Below are 17,984 nucleotides of genomic sequence, written 5' to 3'. Positions count from 1 at the left end.
ACGTGGTAGTCCCAACCCTGCTAGTTTCAATCAGGCCAGAAAGCAGGCCAATCTTGTGATCAGACGCAGGGTTGATCACTCTAGGAGTGGGGTGATCTGTCAACCTGGCACCATATTTGATCAGGAGGTTTAGCAGCAAGCCGGTAATGGCTCGATTGGCTGATAGGCATTGGGTAAGCTTAGATCTTGAATGGAGGGGAGGCTTCATGGGTAAGGGTATCCTGTCCAAAGGATCTGGGAGGAATGGCTCCTGTCCAATGCCCAGACGGGGGCCAGGGCCATTCCACTCTACCAACGGAAACCACTTGGGGGATGCCCAGATTTGATGTAGGTCATAGGGCGTTCCCTGTTGGCTGGCTTCACCTTTAGAGACACTGCCAGCAGACGGGCTGGAGTGATATTCACAGTGGCTTACCTCAAAGCCTACAGCCAAAACCTAGACATCTGTAACCAATAAAGTTGTGGCCTTATTTGATCCCATAAAACAAGCATACTGTGTACTGTATAATTTTTAACCCTCAGAGAACAGGATGGCCATGGAGCCTTGACAGACATGCAATGAATGATAGAACCAACAAAATGCTAACTGAAGTCAATAAGCAATAAAGCAGTCACTAGACTAGGGATTAATGATTCTACAAACCCAGATATGGCCACACCTAATGAAAACATCTGATCACAGCTAATCATTACAACACCTTGGCATATCAGCAAAAGAAGAGCCCTAACTTTATGGCTAAGTTATGCTAATATAGGCTCTTCTTGGGAAAAACACTATGTAAACTGTGTACCATAAGTGAAAGAAATCTTCCTTGATTCATCATCCATCTTATCCAAATTTATATCTGATTTTTCTTGCCACTCACTGTGGTGAGTCAAGTAATCATAATAAACATGATATAAATACATATACGAAAACTTTGCATGCTTCAAGCTTTTAAAGGTGGACCCAGAAAGTAACAGATTATAATAATTAAGAGGTGGAGTCAGCTTTACATGTTCCTTTTTGATGCAGTTTTCATCAGGGGGCTTTTACACATCTTACAATGTGTAGCTTTATTGCATTTTTGTTTGGTGGGTTGTCTATAAAAGTATTTTGATGTTATTCCACAGTACAATGAAGACTATAAAATGTCTTCTGTACTCACATAGCGTTGTAAAACAGATTAAGGTTTAGTGTTAAATGCACGAGTTGGAACAAGCAAAATTATTCCAGGGGAGCTTATTTTGCCAACAGCAAAATAGAAAACATACGTGTATGTACACATCTTCCCAGGGGTTTCTAGGCCTTCTGTGTAAAGTATTAGTTTGTTTGGAGTACAACAATTCCCAATAGCTGGAATCCTTGGCAAGTGCAGCAAAATGTGTGTGTTTGCGGCTTACTCCTAGAAAGACCCTCCAACCTGCCCTTGCTTTATTACTCAGAGACTCCAGTTGCTTATTCCAAAAGCAGAAGAGTGGTGTGAACAAGCAGTTCATATAACAACAGGATGTGGCCTGAATGATATTTTAGCAGGAGGAATTTGGTCTTTGACAAACTGCCTCCTCAAAAAACCAAACCAAACCAAACCTAGTTGCTGACTAAGGTGTACATTGCTGCTTCCTTAGGTTACAACATGCATTTATTTTTCTTCTCCACTTCATCTGAACCAGAGAAATATGACTCATTGCACTAACCCTCAAGAAAGTAAGGTTATAGGTGTGATTCACGTGAGTGATTTCTAGATTGCCAAGCACCACCTCGCAGCCTTCATACATTCTCTTCAGACTATTGTAGTGCTCATCCACACTCGAAAGCTGTGTTAGCTTGTTGCTGGTTCCTTGGCAAACTGTAGAGGAGAGAAAAAGAAAGAAGTCATATAAGTACAGCAGAATGGCAGAGCTGCCCAGAGTGGCTGAGGAAACCCAGCCGGGTGGGTGGGGTATAAATAAACAAGTAAATAAATAAATAAATAAATAAATAAATAAATAAATAAATAAATATTATTGTTATTGCTTGCAGAGTTTATGGCTGCTGCCTTAGAAATCGTTGAGTATCCAACAACATGACAATACAATGTGGTTTTGCGCATTCTAATAGTATAAAACATGCTTCCTTAAAGTAAAATTGTTAGTATTTTTTAGCTGGGGAACTTTATCTGTTTCTCCTACTGGAGATGTGTACTGTACTGTAAAACACATTTCAGTCAACTGTACTGTATCTAGCTGTCTTTGCTTAAAATATTTTAAAGCTTGTTTTCTATGGAACAGTATTCAAATGACTTACAAATCACACCCTAAAGCAATAAAAAGCAGCAGCAAAGCAATATAATCATTTACATATTAAATCGGGAGTGAAGTGATGAAACTTCTATAGGATCAATAGCAGTAACAATTTAGCAACAAGGAAAGTAAAACCAGAAAGCCCACCAAAAGCCTTTACTGCTTTGTGTTTCAGTCATCAACATAAACCTCAAGATGCCCAATGTGTAAGGTTTATTGGTTTATTGCATTATTGCACTGACATGGTTTTGGCTGGGAACCCAAATGTATTCCAAGAGATCCAATTACTCATTTTCATTGTGTAATGACTAATAGCTCTACACGTTAACAATTAAGGTTATTATGGGTAACGGGGGGGATTAGTGTGTGTCTCACATTCTATTATTACCTATACAGCAAAGGCAGAACCACACACACACACACACACACACACAGAGAGAGAGAGAGAGAGAGAGAGAGAGAGAGAGAGAGAGAGAGAGAGAGCTATTTTTAACTTATTTAAGAAGAAAAGCACTTAAGTTCATCTATGTGAAATGCAAATTGTAATTTTGTATATGACCTGCTTAACTCATCAAAGCACTTACTTTGCCAGGGGTGGGGGGCTCAATTCTCCAACCAGGTAGAAGGCTATTTTTATATATCTAAAATTAAAACAGTGCTCCAATTCATGTCAACCACAATGGTGGAAAGAGACCTGTGTATAATCACTGCCAGGTGCCCAGTGCTGCAAAGTCCATTTTTTTTCTTTACTGGGGAGGGGGCACATTATCTGCAATATTGCTGGCAAGAAGTCAGCCATGCAGACAGAGACCCCTAGTTGTTTGCCTCGGCAACCAGTCACCCAGACCAATTGAATGCAGAGGATCTAAGAGCCTTCTGGCCGACCTGGCTAGCTAGGATCACTTCTGTATCAACCAACAGGTCCAGAGACTCGCAGAGTGGTGGTATCAACACAAAGGTCCTGTTACAAGCTCTTGATGCACATGTAACCAACTGCAGAGAAAGAGACCATGATCTATCAATGCATCAGAGGGGACACATGGGCACATGCAGGAAAAAACATTATGTCTGAGTGGCTGTTGGGGCGAGTTAAACAAGTTTTGGTGGTGGCCAACTTAACTTTAAAAGGGGCTAGATAAAATTCACAAAGTTTAAGGATATCAATGGCTATTATTCATGATGGCTATATGCTGCCTCAAGGAAAAGAGGCATCATGCTGGGAGAAAGCTGTTGCCCTCGTATCACCCTTATGGGCTTGCCATTGAGGCCACTGTGGGAACAGGATGCTACACTAGCGGCTTCCTGTTCTGGTCTGCAAGATGGTGGCAGCTCTCCCACTAGCGGGAGAGACTGAGGCAAGGGGAGGAGAGCTTCCTGAGGGTGGAATGCTCTCTGTAACTCTTGAGGGTATTCAGGAGGCTGGGGTACCCGCGGATGTCCTGGAGAACTCCTCTGCCAAGTGTCAGGTAGAAGGGGGAGGGGATGCTGGGTCTCAAACTCCCTGTCAAGATGCCCGTCTCCTATAATGGCCAGGCACCTTTACAATTCAGAATATTGGATTAAAAACTGAAGGAGTGGTCCATTCAAGATGTTACTAACAAGCTGCCATTTTAATTCGACTATCAAATAGAAGGAATAAGGTCTGGTTTACAATTCCTGCCATAGCAGATAATGGATAAAAGAGAGGTACCGTAGTGTTATTATTATTTTTACCACTACTATATATGAGGGTTAAAATCTACCTTCTCTGGCTTAAAAAACACTTTAAGTAAGGTTCATTAAAAGAAATTTATGAGGCTGGATGTTTGTGAGCTAAAACTGGGTGTGTGAAGATTTGAGGTACTTTGATAATTGCTTTAAGACGGTGAAGAAGGGGGTTGGGGTTGGAGTTGTGGGGAGAAGAAGAACCCACCTCTAAATGACTTGATGGGACTTTGAAAGACTATAACATCTAAAGATTCAACCCATCTTTCCCCCATCTACCTCTTTTCCCCTTTTCTTCCCAATGTCTCAACAAATGAAACTGATTTGTAAAAATGTTACGAGAGATATTGCACATATTTTTGTATATCAAGAAAATCTTTAATAAGAATAAATGAATTAAAAGTAAATGATGATGTTATAAATACAGATTACAATTTGCAATGCTGAGGGAGGATTATCAGGTCTGTCGAGAGCAGGAGGAACTCTCAGGAAAAACTGTAAATGGTCTAGTGGGGGAATCTCTCATGGTTGGCAACATCGACATGGATTTGGATTGTAAGGAGGAGAGGAAGAAAGTGGAATAGCTATCTGAGGAAATATGATCTCCTCCTTTGTGAAGCAGAGTCAGATGTGTGACCTTGAGATTCCTGAGGCTCTGGCTGGCAGCAGATCTTCTGAGCCAAATTGGAGGACTGTTTGTGGCAAAAATCAAAACATGGACAGTTATTGAAAGAGGCTTGTGAATGGAAGGAGTTTGACAAAGTGGACTGGATGATTAATAATTAAATTTAATATAATCATGGATTGTAAGCAATATGCATGCACACATAAAGAAAAAAATGTGTATACATGTGGGAATTGAAAAATGGATTTTTGATGAATAAAGTTTTATAAATTAAACATATTTAAAACCATTGTAAAAATAAGAGAATTGTTGGGAATGTGGAGTTTTAAAGATAGAATGGGATTTTGAAGCAGCAATAAAATGAATTTATGGACACGTCAAAGAATGGACATGGAAGCCAGTTTTATGGGGGAAATGGTTTAAATTGTAGTAATCCTATATAATAAAGTCCAAGTTGTCCCTGCGTCCAGTTGTCCCGTGTGTCCCTGGGGTACTGCGCATGGGCCCCAGGGACACAGGGATTGGACAGCAGAGACGACGTACACACACACGCGCACGCTCTCCCCACCCCCCCACCCCTCTGCCAACTGCCGCTCCCGGCCGGACAAGCGCTAAAGAGCGAGGAGGAGGAGGAGGCTGCTTTAGCCCCCTTCCCCCCCCCTATGACCAGTAGACCAAGGGGCTCAGTACCTTGGATGCCGGTCTAGTGGGACATGACGGCAAGCAGCCGCCAGGAACTGCCACCTCTCGGGCCGGGGGCAAAGGCAGGAAGCGGCGCCGGGGAAAGAGAGCTGCCACTCAGCGCCTCGCTTGCCTTCGCCCCGGCGGAGGCTCCTTCGGGCCAGGCAGCGGCGCCAGGACTCGGGCCGGAGACACCGGGGAAGCGGCAGAGACACCGGGGAAGCGGCAGAGTCACCACTGCCATGTGCAGCTGAGGAGGCGGCGGGCTGAGGAGGGCGGCCCGGGCCGAGGCGGCGGGCGTCGAGCCGAGGGGGCCGCCGGGGAGGCCGCCTCGAGCTCCGGGCTCCTTCCTTCCTCCTCCTCCTCCTCCAGCAGCAGCAGCAGGAGCGTGACAATGGTGGGACCCCCTCCTCCCATCTCCCGGCAGCTCCGGCCGCCCCTCGCGGCTCCTCACGGGCGTCGCCATAGCCGCTGGCCGGCTGCTGGAGGAGGAGGAGGAGTAGGCTCGCTGGCCCTGGGATCCACCCACCGCCGCCTCCTTTCCGCCCCTTGGCTGCCTGAGCCCCGACACCTCTCCTTTTCTGCCGAGACACGCGCTCTAGCGCCCATTTTTAAACGGGCTGAATTCCACTAGTTTGGTATAATTTGTTAAAAATTGAAAATCAGTAAAAAGATTTTTTTATATAAAAAAGGATGCTGGACTAGAACAGGACTTTGGTCTGAACCAGCAAAGCATTTTTTACACATTTTAAAGGAATGTTGCTAATAGCAAAACTAGTAAAATGTGTTTCTTCTCTGAAGTGAAGGCCTGGTGCAGTAGCTATTTATCAATGCTTACTACATTTTCAACATTCAGAACTCTTTCAATCTTTAACTAAGGTCAGAATACAGCGTTCATTCTTTCAAATGAATCCTCACACATAACCTTGAATTGACTAGGGCAAAAGTAACAAAATGTTTTTGATGTCTCATTTTGTGTTATCACTTTCACATATAATGTCACAAAGATACTGTTTCACGGCACAAGAATGACCAGTCTGATTAAAAGAACGACTACAGCATAAACTGCAGAATTGGCAACTCCACAGAATGCCCTGACAGATTACATTTCTACAAAATGGTTTCATTTCAAATTCTAGCACATATCTACATTTTTTTTAAATCAGACTGTAAGAACGAAACTGAAAAACACACACAGTGTGAAATTTCAAATGTAAAGGGGGAAAGCATATGAAGTAGAATCTATTTTGATATCTATGCAAAGAGAAAAGAACATGCTCCACCTTCTTCTGGAAGCAGAAAGATATAGCATCTGAACCCAGCATGTCACATTCATTTGCACACTGGATAGAGTTGCACTCTTATGTCTTTACTGTAACTGTCTGAACAAATTTATGAGCAAAAGGGTGCCTGGGTCTTCTTGTCAGCTAGCTACCCTCATTCAGAGTGCTGCTGGACATGGGTTTGCCCAAAACATATGTGACCTCTGGAGAGCAGGGGTCACAGCTCTGACCAGAGAGAGACTGGACCTACTTCTCTCTTTCTCTGAAAGGTAGAGAATATTGAAGAGCAGAACTCTTCTGCAGAACACTTGAAAAGGGAATCACTGAAATCACACCTAGAAAGGGAATATTAGATTTAGCCTAGTACAGTTGTACCTTGGACGTCGAATGGAATACATTCCAAAAGTTATTTCTACTTCCAAAACATTCGGAAACCAAGGCGCAGTTTCTGATTGGCTGCAGGAAGCTCCTGCAGCCAATCAGAAGCTGCAGAAGCCACGTCGGACGTTCGGGTTCCAAAGAACGTTCGCAAACTGGAACAATCACTTCTGGGTTTGCGTCGTTTGGGAGCCAAAACGTTTGTATTTGCCTTAGCAATTCCTATTGGCTTGGAGCTGCAAAAGCCTAAAATGCTGCTTGTTGCCGCAGCAGCCTCTCTGCAGCCGCCTGCTGACTGGAGTCGCATATGCAACATACCACATTGGCTGCAGCCTCTCTGTTGGAACAAGATCTTGCAATGCTCTCAAATTCTGTGTTCAGAAGAACCTCCATCATTGGTTGCACCCCTGAACTGATTTTGAGTAAGGGCTACGAATACAAACTGCCTTTAGCATAGTTGGACTTTGGGACCATTGGACAATGCCCTGTATTGCTAATGTCTTGTTGATCCACTGCTGTTCGCTAGCTGAATAAATACAATTGCTTGCACAGATCTTAGAAGTTTATGCATGCTGAGTGAACACTATGCTATTCAGACACCCAAATTGGAGTCCAAGATTTCTCGGGTGGAGACTTGATCAAAAACGTAAAAGAGGAAGAATTTCTCCTAGACATTGAAGTCAATCTAGATACTGATCCAAGGGCTACATCTGTATGCAAATAAGGAAGCTCAAAGTTCCTGTGGCAAAATAGTATGAAGAAATATTGCAGCCCCTCAAACATGCTGCCATTAACTATATACACTTTGTGGACATGTATATAAAAATAATAATTGTATCATGAATGACCTCCAAGCACATCCACACCCTTTGCTTAAGAGTGCACATACAAAAGTTTCCTGAGAGTTTTTCCACAGTGAAGCACCACTGAGTTCTAAAAAGAAATTTCCTATCTCTCAGCTCCAGTTCTCTTCCCGATTCTTCACAGATTGACACCTCTGAACCTATGTTAATGTTCAATGTGCACAATATGCATTACACGTACACAATATGCAACACTGGCAGAACAACACCAGTACCTGGGATTTAACCCTTGGCAGCCATGCCACCAGAGGACAGTTAGGCTGAAATTACTCTGGAAACTAGGAATGTGGAGTAAAATGGTGGAGATCTTGTCAAAAATTGCCAAACCATGAGTTCCAGGGTCAATGCCAGGGTCAATGCCAAATGTCATTTACTGTTTTGCTATGGTACTGATAATACTTCAGACTAATCCTGCATCTCCCCAATGCAGCATAGCAGAATGAGAAACAAGATACTGCCTTAGAATGCAAGTAACAGCAAGCAGAGTTGGAAATAAGTTGTTCACAGAAATGACTACACTGGTACCTCGGTTTACAAACACAATTGGTTCCGGAAGTCTGTACTTAACCTGAAGAGAACTTTCCCATTGAAAGTGAGGGAAAGTGGATTAATCCGTTCCAGACGGTCCGTGGAGTATTTAAACTGAAGCGTACTTAACCTGAAGCGAACTTTCCCATTGAAAGTAAGGGAAAGTGGATTAATCTGTTCCAGACGGGTCCACGGAGTAGTCAACCTGAAGCGTACTTAACCCGAGGTATGAGTGTAATTGGTTCCGGAAGTCCGTACTTAACCTGAAGCGTACTTAACCTGAAGCAAACTTTCCCATTGAAAGTAATGGAAAGTGGATTAATCTGTTCCAGACGGGTCCACAGAGTACTTAAACTGAAAATACTCAAACCAAGGCGTACTTAAACCGAGGTATGACTGTATTGCTGTGCTTCCTCCTTGCTGAAGGACATCTTGAATAGAACAGGCAAAATACATTTCACTTGTATAGCAGTTTTTATGTGGCGACAAGAAAACTGAATTGTGAAAACAATATGATCTAGTGCTGCACCTGTCTATTTTACACACCTTATATATTCATACCTGTGCCACAATTGCCTTCTTCAGCAAATGTATCTTTTCTGTTGATCCGTGTGCAGCATTTGTTATGCGCAGGGTAATTGAAGGTGTGGCGTAGACTTCAACCCCCGAACATGGAGCGTAGAAAACCAATCACATTTGGCTTCCTTTGTTGTATTCACAGGGTCTTAAGAGACATCTGCTGGTCAAAATATGAATGCCGTCTATTCTCCGCAGCATACACCATTTCATTCTTTGGGGCCCTCGGAGTGGGCGAATGCGTCAATGAGGGTAAGCTTGGCACCTTCTCCAGAGGACTACCGGTATTGCTGAAGGACATAAATTTGAGCCTCTCAGAATTGCTAATCAGCATTCGTCGCTCCAAAACAGGTAAATGTGCTCTTATCAGGCTCTCAGCTTCGGGGCACAAGGGCCCTTGTCCGGTAAAGGACACCAGGAGGTATCTCTACCTCAGACCTCCTGGCCCTGGCCCTTACCTTATTCACCAAGACCGCTCTTGCCTGGCTAGACATCAATTTACCTGTAGCCTCCTGGCCATGGATTTTGCAGCCCATTCCTTTAGGATTTGGGCCTCCCCGCAGACTGGATTAAGGCTATAGGCCGTTGAAGATCTAATGCCTACAGAAGATACAACTGGAAGAAAACCTCAATAACCACACCCTGTTGCTCCTTCATTTTCAGGCATCCCTGCAATCAATTTCTGGTTAGTGGGACACAGCATAGCCCATTTGGCCCGCATGTGTGCCATCGCTACTGGCACAGAAAGCTGCCTGGGGCTCCCAAAGAATGTTGATGTGGTATGAAATGACATGAATTCATGCCCATTGTGATGGCCAGAGCTGCATTACATGCCCCTTCTAATGCATTGGTTGTTCAGCTGGGGTTGGTTCTAAGGAAGGGCATTGACCTAACCTGGAACTTCAAAGAGGACTTTGACAAGCTTGCTGCCCTATACCCAGACTTAACCTTATTCTGGCCCCAGCTTTTGGAGAGGTGTTGTTGGCGTGAATGTCGTTACCCAGTTGCAATCAATAGTGCTGGAAAGAAAGCTAACCGTGCAGTTGCACAGAAGGTGCAACATTTGAATGGCCATGTGATACAACACCCTGCCATCACTTTTGACCAGGAAGCCTTGTTCCATGATGGTGTTCACCTTTCTGATTTTGGAAATAATCCCCAGGTGAATGATATTGGAGATGACATCAGAGATTGGTTGCAGGCGTGAAGGTGTTGGCAGTGAGCCATTTGGGCTCGAGTGGCGGTTAGGCATTGGGTAAGCCTTTGTTTAATGGTGGGGAGGTTATAGCCTCCGCCTGCCCCTCCTCAATAAGGGCATCCTGCTAAAGGGATCTGGGTGTGTGTGTGGATCCTGTCTGATGCCTGGATGTGCGCTAGGGCCATGCAACAACCCCAACGGGGACGCCTCATTTGATGTAAGTCAAAGGGCTCCTCCTACTGGTGGGTTACCCTTAGTTGGACTCCCTGCAGACAGGCGGGAGTTGAGATATAGTCTGGCTTCACCCAATGCCAAAGCCAAACTGCTCACATCTGTAACCAATAAAGTTGTGGCCTATTTTATCCCATAAACCTAAATACTTGAGTCTGTGTGTTTATTATCAAAGGGAACTTCAGGGCCTGGGGCCTTGACACGCAATTGAGCTGGTAACACAAGAATGACAATGAATCTGTGATTCATTTCCTTTTTATTCAGAATTGAGGTGTTCTGTACATTACAATTTCCTGTTCAAACATCACCTAAGCACACTCTTGTCTTGTGCAAAGTTATGGGAGGCTCTCAATTCAAAATGCAAACACAGCAGGACATCAAACTACCCATATCTGCGTCAGAGCTTGCTCTGTGAGCAACATGTAGAGGCACAATCTTCCTCCTGGGTTCACTATCTCAAACTATTCAGCACTCTACTCATCTTGGTCCCAAGCCTCTGCTTTCTTTTCTGTCACTCTTTGGCTAATAATTAATCACAGCTAACCTGACAGACTTAATATTATATTTATAAGCAAAAACAGTGTTTAGCAAGCCAAATGCAAATATTGGCTTGGCAAAAGTAGGGAGAAGGGGAAGAGGAAGTGGTTCTATGGTCAGTGATTTGCTGTTCACATTTAATTACAAGTTTCAAAAAGCTAAATGAAAAAGCTTGCTTCTCTGACTTCTATAAGCAGCAAAATCCCTAAAGTACCTCCATCCTTGTACATCTATAAAAACAGAAAGACCTGTTCAATCTCGTCTCACCCATCCCTAAGAAGCAGATAACATACTGAAAACAAAACTCCTCCACACAAGATACCTAAAAACCTATGTCTGTGCCAGCTTATTCCTTGCCGTGTAGAGCCATAGTTTTATGTTTCTTCCAGACGACCTTGAGCACAGTTCAAATAAGATTGTCATGGAGCACAACCAACAGATCCCAAAAACTGCTTGCATGTGAATCACAATTTGTAAGCAGCGAACCATGAGGTTTGCAGTTATTGCCTGGAACATGTCTATGACAACCACAGCTGCTCTCTCACTTGAATTTGACTTTGGCAAGCCTTCACTGGGAATAGAATTCCTCAGCTGAGGAGGCTGGTTTTTTTATTGTTATTCATAGAGGGGTTTGTAGCGTAATTTTCTCTTGTGTGTACAACTTTCACTTTGTCTCCACAGCCAGAATGGGATGCTTCATGGCTTCCTCTAGAAGTTTAGGTTTCATGTATGGATCCAGTAGCTAATGGTAGCAACTGGGAAATGTCAAGTGCTACTTCAAACACTGTAGGTGAGAACTCACAGAAAACTGTCTCTTCTGAGAGGAGGAAGAATCTCTTGAAATTGCACTGATTGTACAAGTTAAGCACTTGCATGAACTGTTATTTGTCCAGAAAAGCTTCGTTGGAAAACACCTGCCTGCTTCAGATCAAGTTATAATATAAAAACATACAGAAGATTCCTCCTCCCATCCTCCTAACGGAACAAATCATTTGAACAGAATGGATACATGGACCTTGTATTTTCCACTACACAGATTGTTGGGGAAAGAGTTATGACTTCGAAGTACAGTCTATCACTTCACAGACTCAAAAGGCACGAACATGTCCCTTCAAGTTTTACTGTGGTTTGCTGATTATCTGCACACACGGCAAGGAGAACAATGAGTCATCTTTGAAGGAGAATCCATTTGGAAAGTGGTCTGTAAGCACCTGGGCTCTTGGTTTTATAGTGGGACACCACTGGAATAAAGAACAGCATCTCTCTGCATACACGGGGCAGGGCCACCCTCTCCCATAAATGTCAATACAAAAACAGGAGGGGTGACCAATAAGTGGAAACCTCAGTTAGTCCACTTTTCAGCTAACAGCAGTATCAGATAAAAACAAGTGCATGCTGATTTACAGGCAAAAACCATTTGAAATTTGAAATAAATTTGTTTGAACACCTTCAAAACATTAGTCAGGCTACTACCACTAATGCTCACAGTTGTTTTAAGACATTGTACTGCCTGAAGTGGAGCTTAAGTGGTGCCCCCAAAACTCTTAAAGAGTAAGCAGATCTCAATTCCTGCCTTCATCTTTGAAACTACCCTATGGCAGCCTTTCCCAAGCTTGAGTTGTTCAACTTTTTAATGTTTTACTTATGATTATGGAAAAGTTTTCATGCTGTAGGCTGTTTTCAGCATGGTTTTAACTATGGAAAGATGGCATACAGATAAAATGATGATGATGATGATGATGGATAGTTTAATCATGAGGCATAGCAACTTTCTCCCTCTCCCTTTGTCCTTCTCAGTTATAGCAATAGCTCCTGTATACATTTCATTTTTTCTCTCATGGTTCACTTGCAAATACAACTTTCTCACGCACATTTCAACTTTTAATTTTACTATTTCTATCTCTCCCCCCCCCAGCAATGTACACATCCCCAGTGCAGTACTGCTGTTTATATTTGGGCTAACCCTTGGTAGATTGGTAGCCCTATGTATGCTATGATATAATAGTCAGAGGCCAAAATAAAGAGTCTGTGAGAAAATATTTTTTTATAAACCCATCCAGTTCTCTTCTGACTCTCTGTATCACAACATCGTTGCACGGTGGGAAAATTGCACCTAAGCAAAGCATGCTTACACCTGAAACAACAGAATTTTTAAATTGTCTTTAGTCCATAAAGGTCATGACTTGCTTGCAAAAAAACAACACACTTCATATATTAAAAGATGCTGCTTTATTTAAGCTGGGCAACCTTGCTGTTTTGCTTCCTTATATGCTGTCTCAGGGTCATTTCCTTATTAGCACTCCTTCAACAGTAACTGCAGCTATCAAGCCCCTTTTATTTTATGCCAGAAATATTATTTTTCCCCCTTCCAGCTTTGATAGAGATTAAAAGGAAGAGTATTCCATAGCTCAACATGCCACAGAGAGAACTGTTATTTTGAATTGTGCATGCATTTTTACAAGCTGAACTTATTACCCAAACATAATAAATCATTTCTCTCCTTTGGGGATGCACCTTGACTTCTTTGCATGGGATTTATAAGCAAAGAAACTAAAAAATCTAGTTCCTAGACATCCTTCCTCTCCTTCACAGCCTAACCAAAGAGTAAATGTTGCTGAAGGGTTTTTATACATTTCTGCTACTCTAACTACAATCAGATCAATTACAAAGTTAAACTTTTGTTTATTTAATAAATTCATTTAACTTGAAGTGTTATGATCAGTTTATTAATACAGCTTGCTCCAGATCTAATGCAGAACAAGCTGCAGCCCGGCAAAAGAACACATTACATAGCATTGCCACCAGCAATTTGTAGAAGGGGTGGGGCATTGTCCACATTATTACAAGCACACAATCTACAAGGTGCCAGAGACTATGCCAATGTAGAGGGAGGCGGTCAGCACCACGGAGAGGGGGCTCCAGGATGCAAGGTTGGAGCCCTCGCACCACCCAATTGCGCAGGGGACTGAAATGCAAAGAGGGGAGGTGGAGGCTAGAGGTGTCCAAGTTCTTATGCTGGGGTAGAAACTGGAAGGGGGCACTCCTGGATCTGCTAGTGACTAGGGCAGTCATGGAACTGTTTGCTCTTCACTGTACATAGTATGCACAATAAACCTGTAAATAACCAGGTTGGAGTCCTGCGTGGTTACTCATGAGCAACCACCCCACGATCCTTACACAGGCCAACACAATAGCGGTGTGTCATTTCCCTAAATGATAGGCTATATTTTATTCTAAATCTACCTAAAGACGCTAACTTCCTAGAAAAGATACAGATTATGAATCATTATATGGCTCATTACAATTGGGCAAGCAACACTATAGTATTTCAAAAAGTGCAGTGCAAAGAGACTGTTTGTTTGTTTGTTTGTTTGTTTGTATGCTGCACATGCCCCTCTGGGCAGCACAAAGCATAAGAACATACTTGTACAATAAAAACAAAGAGGAACACTTGGGGGAAGCAAATGCCATTTCCTTTCTCTGCATACTTGCTAACTTCAGTTATTATTCCTGCCACTAATCCCTTAATGAAAAACACAGAAGGCAAAAAACAAAACAAAACTAATAATAACATTACCAGATAAGCCTGCAACGAGCAAACAAATATTCCAGAGAAGTCATTTCCCTAAATGATAGGCTATATTTTATTCTTAATCTACCTAAAGACCCTAACTTCCTAGAAAAGATACAGATTATGAATCATTATATGGCTCATTACAATTGGGCAAGTAACACTATAGTATTTCAAAAAGTGCAGTGCAAATGTGGAAACACATACAGAGAGAGAGACAGATCACTCTACAGGTTTTTGTTGAAAAAAATGCACCACTGAATAAGAATTTCAAAATGGCGCCTAGAAATATCTGTAGAAAGGATTCCATACATGAAAATAAAAATATGAGATATGCTGAAGCTAAAAGAACGGTATAACTAGTTCTGAGTGCCCAGGAGGACTTTGACTTGTTTTTCTCAGAAGGCTGGATGCACACACACCCCCAATACCACACTGCAAACTGATTTTGACACTGAGGGGACTTTCAAAAGCTACAAGGCATCACCAGGTGGTGAAAGTTCAACTGGGCAGCCAAAACCACTGAACACACTTAAAGTAGGTTTTTCCAATGATGACTATCAATTTGACCTTGCATTCTGATGAGATGGCTACTGACCTGCTCTAATGGGTTAAGGGTTAAATATACAGAAAATTTAAAGTACCGGTAACATAAATTGTCAAACCCAAAGAACAGAGGACAGGGTTTGTGGACTGGTAAACAGAAACCTTATTTTCTGTGACAGTTTTCACTGCAAAGAGGTAAAGAAACTGCCTATTGTATTTAATGTGCAACATCATCATTACAGATAGTTCTCCACGCTGTGAAATGGACCTCATTTAAAACGAGGTCACTGATTAAAGTAATGGCTCAAAGGACTTCTACAGTCATACTCTGTGGCCAGAACAGGAGCAGCTGAGTTTCCTCAAGATTCTGATCTCAAGATTTTGTCCACAGGAAGTTCTTGAAGTGTCGAGGTCTGATTTATAGTTATAAAATTCTGGTGTTATTTATTTGCAAGTAGGCTAAAAAGAGTACTGTGTGAGATTCACTGCTTGGGAGACCTGCTGTTTCATGTAATGAAGATATAGGAAACAGGAAAGCGATAACTTACTTTGACTTCCTAATTCTGGACTAGTTACAAAATGCATACGAGTATACAAAGTTTTGTGGTGATGGGGCATAGACAAAAAATTGCAGCTCATGGTTCCTCCTGGCTTTGAAGGGGGGGACGACTTTTTGCAGTACCCTCCAGTGTTGGTCCTCCCTTCAGGCCATGAGGCTCCAGTTTAGATTCTAGAGTCTCTAGCAAGGAACTGGGAACTGGTTCAGAGCTCATGTTGTTATACATAAGCTTAAAAGCCAATAGCTCAGCAGGCTGTATATAAGATGTCTTGGGTCTTCAATACATGAAAAATAATCCACCAGAAATTCACTGGAGTGAGTAGTAAGCAGATTGATTTTTTTTCATTTAAAAGGTTAATCAGTGATCTTGAACTACATGGCTCCTTGAGCAGTGTGTACCTACGGTCACTAAGAGTCATGGTGCTCCCTTCTGTGCTATGCCTCTACATCATGCCCTTTAAAAACTATTGCCAAAGAAACTGCTTCAAAGCTTGTGTATTCATTAACTTTGATGAGAAAAAAAACTAATTAAGTCAGGTGGTATTTTATTAGCTCATCAAGTTATTTTCCAGCAATAAGAGTGCTCCTACCAGAGTGTACCTCAGACAGGTATGAACAAACCTAGTTCTAGTAATATCAAATAAAACTATCTGCACAGGAAATCCAAAAACTGCACTAAGAAAAGCTGAGTCCTACAATTTGTAACAATTATATTTGTATATACCCGTGTTTCTCATATTATAAGACATGTCTTATATTTATTTTTTCCTCAAAAAACACACACTATGGCTTATTTTCAAGGGATGTCTTATTTTTTTCCTCCTCCTCCTGCCGCGGCCGGCATTGCTGCTGCGCCTATCACTATGTCTTATTTTCGGGGTATGGCTTATATTCCTTGAATGCTTAAAAATCCTGCTATGGCTTATTTTATGGGTATGTCTTAAAATATGAGAAACAGGGTACATAATTTAGTTTGGTTTTGCTACTTATGGGGCAAACACTGAAGCTGGCTGTGTTTGCGTGTCACAAGAAGAGCTATACCACATGACTCTTCTGATTGTATATTCTGGTTCTAGTTCTGTTAGCTCACTTGTACCAAATTCATATGGACAATTTTGAACATATTTTACAATTAAGCAACCAGGACCTCTCAGTATTAGGGTTGATGACTTGCGTTACAGATCTCTGCAAATGTCAATGAACTGGACTCTTGCCTCCTCCAACGTCAGCACTGACCAAAATGCAGGTGTTCTGACTAAGCCTGTTTGAATTCTATTTGTGTATCTGTCGAAAGAGAATAAACACTGGTTGTTCTTTTACCATCTCTCTGCAAATGTAAATACTGTATACTAAAAGGCTGCAGAAAATCAAAGTTAGTGGAAAGGGCTGTGTCTATTTGCTTATGGATTTTCTTGCTATACTGTATTGCTAATTCTACTATTTAAAAAATCATGCCGTTTGGAAAGTACCCTTAAACAAAATGGCTGCCACTACCGTTGGCACATTAAATGCAGGAGTGGTGCGCCCTGTTTCGTCACTTGAGGTAAAAAAGTGCCGCTTTGCCCTGCTGCTGCTGCTGCTCCCTCCACCACCAACCTGCTCTTGCCGCCATCTGCTCTGCTGCGGAACCCTGCCCCATCCACTGCTGGTGGAGAAGTGGCCGCCATTGTTGCCGGTTTTGGGCAAGATCAGGACGAATTGGGGTGAAATATCTCACAAAATAATGCGGGATCTTGCCTAAAATGGCTGCGATCTTACCCCAAAATCAGTGCTGGTGGTGTTTCACTGCCAATGGCCGGGGGGGGGGCAGGCAAGGCACCTATGGGCATGCCACCTGGGGAGCTTCTGCCCCTGAAGCAGCAGCCTCACCTGTCTCATCTGACTGGGCTGGCTCTGATTAAATATGTAAACCTTTTTTTAGAAGCTTAAAAACCAAATAAATGCAACTGATCTGTAGGGGAAAGGAAGGCCATCTATACCACAGTGATTCATGAACACAGAACTTTTCTAGGCAGTATAAAGATTGATTAATGGGTTCAATTCTTGGCATCTCTATGTAAAACAGCCCCAAACAACAGAGCTTGCAAAAACCTACCGGTAGGAGAAATGTTGCCAGTGAGAGTGCTGGACTAAAGGAACCAATTGCATAGTGCAATCAATGTCAAGCATTCAAAACCAGTTGATCAGAAATAACAGTAGGACAGAAAAATGTGTTGCACAATTAAATGAGGACCATGAAGCAATAGCACCTTCAAATCTCTGGGTTCTACTAGTTGTTTGACTCCAGTCTTTGAGCTTGGCTTCAAAATCTGGTCACCACAAGTAAAAATGTTACATGCTACCAGGAAGTAGACAAGGAAAAAATATTGCAATATTTTACCGAATATGACTACTTCCAACAGCTAAGTTGGAATGACATTGGCTGTCTGGCAGCTAGTCTTC

At 42.4% G+C, this 17,984-nt stretch overlaps 1 protein-coding gene across 3 annotated transcripts in view; it reads right to left on the bottom strand.

Moving 5' to 3' along the window:
* The window catches only part of EGFR (epidermal growth factor receptor), a 147,742-nt gene that overhangs the window by 50,405 nt on the left and 79,353 nt on the right, over positions 1 to 17,984 (bottom strand). For 2 of the 3 annotated variants that reach the window (XM_035101351.3, XM_035101352.3), the window contains exon 2: positions 1,678 to 1,829. In XM_035101351.3, coding sequence (XP_034957242.3) covers positions 1,678 to 1,829 — 152 coding nt within the window. Of the gene's footprint in view, positions 1 to 1,677; positions 1,830 to 8,885; positions 9,191 to 17,984 lie in introns of all 3 variants that reach the window. The other variant, XM_035101353.3, reaches the window with a different exon arrangement.

Source organism: Zootoca vivipara, chromosome 11 (genome assembly GCF_965207765.1).
Source record: "Zootoca vivipara chromosome 11, rZooViv2.hap1.1, whole genome shotgun sequence".
Lineage (NCBI taxonomy): Eukaryota > Metazoa > Chordata > Lepidosauria > Squamata > Lacertidae > Zootoca > Zootoca vivipara.
The sequence above is the reverse complement of the archived record's forward strand: the minus strand, read 5'-3'. Positions and strand labels throughout refer to the sequence as shown.